Source organism: Hylaeus anthracinus, unplaced genomic scaffold (genome assembly GCF_026225885.1).
Source record: "Hylaeus anthracinus isolate JK02 unplaced genomic scaffold, UHH_iyHylAnth1.0_haploid 4, whole genome shotgun sequence".
NCBI lineage: Eukaryota > Metazoa > Arthropoda > Insecta > Hymenoptera > Colletidae > Hylaeus > Hylaeus anthracinus.
The window spans coordinates 13,582,718-13,593,661 of record NW_026535289.1 but is presented as its reverse complement, the minus strand read 5'-3'; the positions used below and the strand labels follow the sequence as shown (position 1 = coordinate 13,593,661).

The 10,944-nt window shown below is 44.6% G+C and overlaps 1 protein-coding gene across 1 annotated transcript; it reads left to right on the top strand.

The window, feature by feature from the left end:
- The first annotated feature begins 319 nt into the window (after window positions 1-319).
- On the top strand, window positions 320-6,770 carry LOC128894497 (one cut domain family member 3-like). Its single transcript, XM_054156256.1, has 3 exons — window positions 320-403; window positions 4,037-4,098; window positions 4,333-6,770. Exons 1-3 carry the CDS (start codon window positions 389-391, stop codon window positions 5,732-5,734), a joined length of 1,479 nt encoding a protein of 492 aa, XP_054012231.1. The 5' UTR covers window positions 320-388; the 3' UTR covers window positions 5,735-6,770.
- Window positions 6,771-10,944: the final 4,174 nt, after the last annotated feature.

Below are 10,944 nucleotides of genomic sequence, written 5' to 3'. Positions count from 1 at the left end.
AACGAGAAAAGGAACGAGAAAAAGCACGAAGAAAACATGTATTATACGTATCGCGGCGAGTTCGCTGGCTACGCCTAAACGCCCCTTTTACCTTCGTAGACAAGCGTCGAGCTCGTTGGATCCCCCTCCTAGAGGATTCAGGATGTAGCGGCGCTTGGGACCCCCATATAGCGTCACGGAGGCGCTGATGGTACCCCTTCTCGTGATGGCTCTATGCTTAGGGCAACCAGCCGCTTAGACGGAGGAACGTTCGCTATAAAAGGCTCCGTAGCCACGAGGTATTCGTCAGAGAAGTGACGAACCGTGAAAAATAAAAAAGGCGGCAGCCTTTGCCGTTCTGTTCGTCCAAACCGCGGTGAACCACGCAACCCCGTCCCTGCCTCCGAAGATGCGGTCTAGCCTGGTCAGTGAACAAACATAATTCCGTCGATACCGTGGACAACGCGTTCGTATAGTGCGATCTGTGAATTGTGAGACACGTCTGTTACACGTGGGGGTGGAGGAGTGATCGCCGAAGGGAAACCGATTCCACGTCGTGTGAATCGTCTCGATCGGAGTCCGATCGAAACCGTAACGTATAGTTCGACCGTTTGCGCTCGAGAAGCCAACCCTAGGTCGCCGCTGGATTACGTGGTGGTCGATCGTCTTTTGGTCACGTTAGATATCGTTGAATTACGAAGCATCGGCAGGTCTTCGTGTATTTCGTAGATTGAAGTAACGACGGGGTTCTTTGTCTCCGTTATATTTTTAGACGTTGGAACGATCGATCGGATATTACAAAATCGTGAACGCTTTTGTTTACGTGCCGGCTCGGTATCGATCGATTCGCGTGACCTACCACGTGTTCTTTTCTGAAACAAAAGGAATATCGAATAACTCAAATATCATTCGGAACAATCGCGACTAACGTTTATTAAATTAAATAACCTGAAGGCAGGTTCGATACTAATTTTACCGTTAAATAAAACTTACTTCTGAATTTTGTATTTATCATCAATTTTTAATCTTTTGCTTTCTCGATCGATTCTTGCGTAAATTGATTGGTATGATTATTGAAGGTCATGTTTTGAAGGTAATTCAGAAGTAAAGGGATGCGATGGTTACTTCGATGTGCTAGCATTTCCTCGGAACTGAAATTATGTAGTTCTGCTTTCGAGCTGACTTTTCGTTTTGGTCTGGAGGAAAGGACGACCTAGGAGAACGTAATTAATTGTTGACTCGTTAGAGAAATGCCGACTGTGCAGATTTTCTAAGTAAGGTATTCTAGTCGCTACTCAGCTGGCGTAGAAAGTCGAGCAATGTGCTCGTGCCTCGAATGATCATCTCTCGTGAAACTGTACCAAGGGTAATTTGCACACGTCCAAACTTCCGCGTTTAACGTAACTGAAAAGTCTTTCTGCGATGAAAATCTTCTACGTACCGAAACAATCAGAAATAAACGTGTAGGAGTCTGAATGAAAAATAATGATGCACCGCGAGGGATTTGAACCCACGATCCTCGGATCCACAGTCGAACGCTTTACCAACACGACCGATCCCTTAACCTACGTTTCGCGTTCTCAGTTGACTATTTAAAAAAATAGATTTAGAGAAGGTTTAGGTTAAACACTCTAGGTTTCATATCGGAACTATTTTTGGAATTCAAGCAAAATTATTCTCTCCACTTATTTTGTTTCGAGAACGACAATTTTTCTTAATTTTAATTCGACTTCAACGACGAATTATATTAACAATACTGAAATTAATTTAAATTAAAAGAGCATGTATATTACTTCTATTGAACTGCATTTTCTCGATCAAACTTTGCGCAAAAAAAAAAAGAATTCATAATAGAAGAAAATTGTTGTACTTGGTCTGAATTTCGAGAATATTAAAACAAAAATGTCTACAAAATTTATGAATCGTCTCGTGTACATTGGCGTACCGGGAATAACAAAGATGGTAGCGAGTTACGAATCATGCTACACTTTTCTCTTTCCATCATCAAATTGATGTCCCGCGGTGCCGCTTTCTATCGATCGATCTTTCGGTGCTTTCGTGGATCTCGATCGTCTGTCGACGACCACGTGCTCGAGCATGCCTGATCGTCGATGATAGAGCATGACGAGAGTATAACGACGACCAGATAAGCCCACGTTATTAAACTTGTCCGTTCGGTTCTTGATCTTGACACTGGCGATCCGTAACGATCGACGTAACGGGAAAGCGCGGTCCGTGTTGATCGCGTGTCCTAAGAGCTGAATAAAAAAGAAATTAACGAAAATAAAATGAAAATTATTTCTGAATTTTTCATAGATCCTAAACTGAAGTATCATTTTGAACAATCGAGACCTGATTAAATTAAATAATACGAGGGAAGGCCCGACACTGGTTTCCTCCATGATACAAAATTTGCTTACGATTATAACACTTTCCTTCTTCGTGCGTCAGAAAGTGAAACAAAAAAAAAGAAAAAAAAAGAAAAGAAAATTAAGGAAGATCGAGGAACGAAATTGAGAGGCCCACTTTCGCTGTGGTCCAGCGTTAACGAACGCTTGGAGTTTCACGATCATCTCCCCTTGGGGGCCGTAAAAGAAAAGGGGCCCCCTCGACCCAATTCACGAAGTTGTTTATGCCCGTTCGGCGGTTCGCACGCGGACACTTTCATTTTTGAGAGACTGGCTCGTAAACCGACAGAATCGCGCGTTATACGGAGCTGGTGGCTCGGGAGAGATGCCACCTGGTAAAAGTAGCCTCCCGCTTATGGCAACGACGCTCCTCGCGACCTGTCCCCTTTTGTCTCTCGCATTTCCATATTACTGCTCGATGGAATGTCTCGGTCGTTCGCGTGGAAATTTCGATTTCACGTGGAACTCGGCTCGGGGACGACGCAAATATTTGGATACCCCAGAAAGCGTTGGGCATTTTACAGCAATATGAAACGTACAATATGAAAGCAACTTTATGGCTCAATTTTTCGTAACTGGAACTCGGTAATCGTTGGAGATTAAATCGTAACGTGCGAGGAACCTGCGTTCTTGTAACTTGGTCGTCCACTTGTCGTTAATTTATTATCAATTTGTGGAGGTAATTTATCCTCAACTTTTACAAAGGGTCTCTCAAATTCGATGATATTTTAATTCTCTTATAAAACACAGATGGAATTGCGAATTCGCCTGGGTCGTGACACATTTCAGAACTATTTATAAGCATTTGTAAAAATGGCTTTGTACACGATACAAGAATGTGTTACGTTATCTTACGAGGACCCGGAAACGTTACGATTAATTATCCGACAATTATTAACGAACCTCTCCCACGGAATCGTGCCACTAGGTTCAACATACTCCAAGACTCGGATCGACCATGGCTCGCTATCGACTCACCCACATCAAAATATTAATTTATCGAGCGATAACTCGGAGAAGAGTCTATAGCTAGCCCTCGAAGGCCGCGAGGAATACAGATGGAAATCGGGTTTTAATTATCGGTATAATGCTCGTGTCTGAAGCGCTGTTTCAGTCGGAGTACAAGAGATCGGTATCGGTATCCACGGAATTTCTAGGTAGTAACGTGTTACTTGGCGTAACTACCGAGCCACGACAGGCGTCACCTACATGACCAACGTGCCATGATTGCCTTGTCTGCATTTGTACCTGGGACGATCGGCGACGCTTTCTTCCGACAGCGTTCGACCTGAAGTATAATAAGCAAAAGTGGAATTAATAATAGTAGAAAAATTATTATTTCGAAAGGATTTATGTTTCATAAACATGTACCTACTTGATGATCGTTGAAATCGGTCGACAGCGGCCGACCTCCATATTCAAATTCAAACCGGCTCGCGGTTGCCGATTGCAGCGCCAACCGTCTTCCTATTATTCCACGCGTTTTCCTTTCTTTCGCAACAACAAAAGTTTTTGTTACTGTTATCCTTACGCGTTATCATTATCATATATATCTACTTTACGTTCAGTAATAAAATAATAATTGCGTATACATACCCAGACTGCTTCATTCGAAACCCCAATAATGATAATTAAACTTCTTTTTCCAGATACTATTGGGCTGGCTCTTTTTCGTCTCCGCCCTAGGGGAGCCGATAAGGACAAAGAAAGAGTAAGCGCGCATAACTCCTTAAACTATTCCTATGCTTGTACTAAATGTATCGTTTAACTCTCAATTATTATCTAAAAGATCTATCGTAGAAATTTCTACTCCATGAAAAAAGTCATCTACTACCTGTTTGAATAAGCTAGCTCTCAGCCTAGAGTTCTGATGTTCCGGAGCCCTGGAGTTTCAGGGTTCCCGTAGTCCTAACGTCGCGATTCAGTTACAATTTATAAATCGTAGAGCCCCGTTAAGCCCGCCCCCGAGCCAGTACGGTCCACCAGCAACCTCCTATGGAGTTCCAAGCGTAGGAAGCTCGTACAGCGCGTCGTCTGACTCCTACGGCGCTCCACCAGCGCCATCTTCGTCCTACGGCGCGCCATCTTCGTCTTACGGCGCGCCATCTTCGTCTTACGGAGCACCAGCAGCGCCATCTTCGTCCTACGGAGCGCCATCAGGGCCGTCCTCCTCTCACGGCGCGCCCTCGTCATCATACGGCGCACCGTCGGGCCCATCATCGTCTTACGGAGCACCATCGGTCCCATCCTCTTCTTACGGAGCGCCGTCGTCGTCTTACGGGCCACCATCGTCTAGCTATGGTGCGCCGTCGGGTCACGGTGGCGACCAAGGTTACAGCAGCGGTGGATCCTTTGGAGGTGACGACCATGGTGGACACGGAGGCGGTGGCGGTGGCGATCATGGGTCCTTCGGAGGCGATCATGGCTCGTTCGGTGGAGGAGACCACCATGGAGGAGGTGGAGGAGGATTGTCCTCTTCCTATGGCCCCCCGTCTCAATCCTACGGGCCTCCGTCTCAATCCTACGGACCTCCGTCTCAGTCCTACGGGCCTCCGGCTCAGCCGCAAGGGCGATTCGAGAAGAAGCTGACGTGGAAAGCCGAGTGGAAGCAAATCTGGAAGACCGAGCAGAAGTTAACGTGGAAACAGGAGTGGAAAAAAGTCCAGGTGCCCGTGTGGAAGGAAGTCCAGGTCCCGGCTTGGAAGGAGGTCAAGGTACCCGCTTGGAAGAAGGTACAGAAGCCAGTGTGGAAGGAAGTCCAGGTGCCCGTTTGGAAGGAGGTCCAGATCCCGGCGTGGAAGAAGATCTGGAAGCCCGTGTGGAAGGAGGTGCAGGTACCAGCGTGGAAGGAAGTCCAGGTCCCCGACTGGAAGAAGATCTGGGTGCCAGAGTGGATCAAGGTCGGGATACCCGGCGAGCAGTACGTCGGCAAGGACCAACACGGCTGGCAGTACACCAGCCACGATCTCTGGAAGAAGAAACTGATATGGAAGCCGGTATGGAAGAAGGTCTGGCGAACGGAGAAGAAGAAGGTCTGGGTGAGCGACAAGAAGCTGGAGTGGAAGGCCGAGTGGAAGCAGATATGGAAGACGGAGAAGAAGCAGGTCTGGGTGTCCGACAAGAAGCTGGTGTGGAAGGAGGAGTCGGTGCAGGTTTGGGTGCCGGAGAAGAAGCAGATTTGGGTCACGCAGAAGAAGCAGGTCTGGAAGGACGAGTGGAAGAGCAAGTGGGTCCCGGTCTGGAAGGACGTGCAGGTGCCGGCGTGGAAGAAGATCTGGAAGCCCGTCTGGGAAAAAGTCTGGGTACCCGAGGAGCCCCACCACGACGAGCATCCTGGTTACAAGTAAAACACCAACCTCGAGTGTGATCATTTTCGATCCTCCTCATCTAAACGGGCCGGGGTTGGTATACACGCGAATCCGAGACAGGGTTCGATTCACGGGTTTAAATGTTACTTTTTAAAGAATAATGTTTCATACAAATTACAGAGGTATTCACCTGGCACGCGAGCATGATGGAACGCAATGCTTTGTACCTCGGTGAAGTGCTAAGATTCGGGCTAGCTAAGATCGACAGACTGCGGATCTTTGTGCAAGTTCATATTTTCACAGATACAGGAAAAGAACCGATCCAGAAACAATAGTCCAATAGTTCCAAATAATAGTTTCCAACAAAAAGTTTCTTTCGCTTTATTAATAAGTAACACGCACAATATTTGATGTTTTATGTTACATTACTGAATCGTCCACGACTCGTTTTGCTCCATTGCTGTTACAACATGAATATCTATGAAATTAGATTGTCTATTTATAGAAACACGATCACATCAAATAATTGAGTGCAACTCGCGAAAGAAACTTTCGGGACAACCTAATAATTTTCCATTCGCACAAACATCCGCAGTCCAGCGATCAATGATTATGATTACCACTACGGTTGATAAATAATACAATGCACGATGAATTAATCGTACAGTATAATCGGGCCCGTTTCGCAGTTATTGTATCATCTACGCGTAATACATAATGAATGATATTCATCAATCGGTAATCATGACCAATGATCGACGAATTATCTCTGAAAGATCGCAAACTGCTGATTCGCTACCGCAAAGGTAATTAATGACGATCGATTTGACAATCGCGAAAGCGATCGCTGCCCAACTCATTTGGCGTAGCGGTCGCGGAGGTCGAAGGTCCACTTCGAAAGTCGAGTTCCACTTCGCGACGCAGAAGCATCTTTTGAGCGAGCCATGTTCCCTGGGGCATCGCGAACGAGAACTCGGCTCGGTAGCCGCGATTACGGTAACGGCGCACCGAGTTTCACGAGTCCGTGGGAAAAGCGATCGAACGACGTTGGAACCGATGCGCCACGGAGGAGGTGAGAGTCGGTGGCGAAGTCCTCGCGATGCGCTGGAAAGCAAATCGTGTAGTTTAGAAACGTGACCGACGATACGGACCGTAATGTATTCTTGTATCCAGACCTTGGAGGCATCTTTCGTGTAACTTTCCTCGAGATTTCATTCGTCGTATTATTATCTTTTCTCGTTATTAATCCGTCGTTGATCTTGAAAGGGAAGGGAGGTTTCTTTTTTTTTTATTTCTAACTTCGTCGAATGCCTTTTTACGCGTTTCAAATGATCCGGTCTGGTCCCACTCTTTCCGCTCGTTTTCCCTAAATATAATTTCAACCGACCGAAATTCCGCCAACAGTTTCGCAATTATATTGCTCCGTTCGCGACACGTTCGATGTAATTAATTGTCACCTGTAAATAACGGTTTACTGAGGTGTAAACGTATCGATATTTTTGTACAATGTTTATGTATGTTACCGTAATAAAATATTTTTTTATTTATGCCTACATGGTTCGATCTCTAACCTTCCATTCTTTGCGTCGTAATTACTGCAATCCGGACCGTTTACTTTTATCGTTAAATAACAACGAGATCTTGTTCGACGCAATGATATTGATAACGTCTCGTGAAGAGTTGCTGCGAGTTTTACGTCTCTAGATACTCGACGGATCAAACAAACATTCACCTGTAAATCGTTTACGCAGTTCGAAGACGACGAGACGCAAGTTTCGTCGAGAGGAAGCGATACGTGGATAATATCCACTGGATATCAGCGTGCGAGTAAAAAGGTGGAAAAACGTTTTTTTCCGATTCCCACGACGCCGGGCGTTAGAAACGCGAGGACGTTGATTCCCATTGAACGAAAGCGTGGCTTCGTAGCGCGACGAGCGAAGATGAAAGATGCTTTCTAGGGATAAGATGAGATTTCAAGGAGAAGAGCACGGGTCCCAGGGTCCTCGGGGTCGCGATTCGCACTCGCGACCTTTACTTTCACCGGTTCCCGCGCGCGATCGACGCGTGGGACGAGAAAGGACGAAGACGAAGGCGAAGACGTTAGGACGAAAACGGAAGTGGCACAGCCTGATCGATCTTCGAAGATCCATAATAACCGCGCGCGCGTGGAATCCATGTGTGCGCGCATAACCGAAAACAACGAGGAAGAAACTTTCCAACCAGGAACCAGAGAGGCTGATTAATCGATCGGTCGTCCGGAGATGACGCGTTGAAGAACGACGGAGGAAGTCGTTATCTTTTTTAACAATCCATCCATTGAAGATCAAGGTAATTTATAGTAAACTGTTAGGGTGCAGGTAAGATATTCGGCAAGATATTCTTACGGAGACGAATTTGAATATTTGTGAAAATGAAGTTTACGGGGATTCAATCGCAGGGCGATTTTTCATTTTCAAGGAGAAACGATCTTTAAAGTGGAAACATTTCGTCGACAGGTGGTTATTTTTTCTGGTATCTATGAAACCATAATTATCACACTGAAGTAATACTATTTCGGAGAGTTATTTATTAGCCTCGTTTCAAATAAAATTTCCTCTGATCTGGTTGCACCTTTCCCTCGCTCGTGACTTTCAAGTTTGGTCTGCAATTTTTATCACCAGTTGAATTCGCGATTTTCATATTTGGCGTAAAATTTTCGTCGCGAGTCGGACTCGTGATTTTCAAATTTGTCCCGAAACGTTCGTGTCAACCCTTTGCGCTCGAGTGGCGCCTCCAGGGCGACGTACCTAATATAAAAGTGATTTTTGAACGTACAATTTCAATTCTACTTACATCGAAATCCAGCTAAATATTAATTTAAATAATATACATCTAATCGTGAACGTTTTTAGACGTTTCTTTTCGAAGCAGAGTTTTTGCTTCAACGAATTTTTATAATAAAAAACGGGCTCGATTTGATTCTATAGAGAAATGCCTCGAGCGCAAAGGGTTAATATCGAAGGTGATTGCATAACCATTTAAAACTAGAAACTTCGGTTCCCCTAATATTTCTGACGTTTAAAACCATCTAACAACCCATCGTTATTTCGTACTTCGATTCTGTATTTCGAAACTTCCTCCCTAGTATGTTAAACTTCTTCTTCGTGGTGTATAACGGAAAGATGAACGGTTCTGGTAAGTGGAAGTCGGTCGCGAAGAAGACTCGCGCTGCCTCTTCCTCATTACCTCGACCTTAATAACGAAACGTCGGTGTTCCTCTGCTTTCTTCCGTCGCGATTTCGCGTGGGTAAGTTTTAATTCGCGATGCTCGCGCGTGAGATAAGAAAATCCGCTTTCGAACGTCCGCCTACAGGTGGAGGCAGCTGACTCGAGCCGATCGCCAGGTAAATGCCGTGCCGCGCGTAATCGAGCTTGTGGAAAAGCTTCGATTAACGCTCGGCGTGCTTCCACGAGCAGTGAAAGTTCTCCAACATGGCGGATCGGTCGTGTACGCTACATTACTCGTTATGGCTCATTCCCCGTGCACACGTACGTTTTTCTTTCCACAAACGACGAATGCATTTAATTATAACGCGATTGAAGTTCGTCTTCAGGATTCCAAAGATCTCGGAATGCCAAGAATTCGTGAACCGTGAAATTTTCTACGGTTTCGTGGAATTCAGACGCGACGAATCCGGACGCGTTCGTATTCGACTTTCGTCGTTAAAGCGTCGCGAAGAAGTCATCATTTAAATGTCTAATTCGACGGACATTTTACGATCTTGTAACTACGAGCCTGTCGTCGTCATTTATTCGTGAGTTTCGTTTTCGATGACGGTGGTCCAAACGATTCTCGTGATTTACGCGCGACGCTCTTCGTAATGTGCCGCTTATCTAAACGTTAGCGATCGTCTTTAAACGAATCGACAGGCGAATTGTGTAACAACGCGTCCGTTGCTTTTAAAAAAGATCACGGGAGAAATTAAAACCAGAGGACAATATTGATCGATTGATAATGTATTTAAAAAAAAAAAAGGTTTTAAAAAATGCAGACGAATCATGAAGAAGAGTCTCGGCTTCTGCACCGACTTCGTGGAAATGTGACAACAGTCCTAGTTGCGCCGAATTTAAAAGAACGTCTCCCTCCTTTCGCGACGCGATCTCATTGGTGCGATTGTTGGTTGCATTACGAATCACATGTTCCCTTCTAACTGACTTTCTACGCGCGTTATACCGTAGTCCATCCAAAACCGCGAACAATGGCACAATTGTGCGCTTCGAACTGCTCTAGATATTTTCATGTACGCGAAGATACACAGGCTCCTTAATAGAGGTCTGAAGTCACCCACATTTCTGATACCATTTTAGAACGCATTCTTGCGAAAGTAGAATGCAATCTTATTGTTAGTAAACGTATTATCTAGTCAAGGAATAGCTTATTTCTATTATCGAATTATGTGCAAGAATTCTATTTAGTGATTATTTTTGTCTGGTTGAAAACAGTGGATTCGTTACGGTGACTCGAGCGTCCTTGCACTCTCGGCCCGTTCATAGTGAATCGAAACATCGAAAGTTGTTCATGCTTTATGTATGGCGTGCCGCTAGGACACGCACGATCACATGTATTACCCAATAGAAAGTGATTCGTTCATGTTATGGATTTGCGGCAATTTGCAGTTCACGAACATCTTCATTAACCGAGTAAAGACCAGCACGATGGAGCCTTTGCCGTGTAGTTACAAATTGTTCGCGTTTCGCAATGTAAATTCTTCGTTTGCAATTATTCGTTTTCAACGATCGAATCTTTGTTTATTTTATAGATTGAGTAGTTAATTGTAACTTTCGGAGCCGTGGGCTCCGAAATTCTTGGAGCTTCGGAGCTTTTTGGATTTCTGGAATTTTAGAGGTCCAGAATTCTTGGAGTTGCAGAGCTTTGAATTTCTGAAATTTTAGAACGTTCCAAAATTCTTTGAATTCCAATGCTTTGGTCTCCTAGAATTTCAGAATTCCAGAATTCTTGGAGTTCTAAAGCTTTAGCTTTCTGGAATTTCAGAATTTCAGAATTCTTGGAGTTCCAGAGCTTTAAATTCCTTGAATTTTAGAATTTCAGAATTCTTGAAGTTCCAGAGCTTTAAATTCCTTGAATTTTAGAATTTCAGAATTCTTAGAGTTTCAGATCTTTAAATTTCTGGAATTTTAGAATTTCAGAATTCTTGGAGTTCCAGAGCTTTAAATTCCTTGAATTTTAGAATTTCAGAATTCTTAGAGTT

What these genes read in the sequence shown, in the direction of transcription:
- LOC128894497 (XM_054156256.1), top strand. An exon ending in CCGATAAGGACAAAGAAAGA is followed by an intron (nt 4,099 to 4,332) that starts GTAAGCGCGCAT and finishes TATAAATCGTAG; the next exon opens with AGCCCCGTTAAGCCCGCCCC.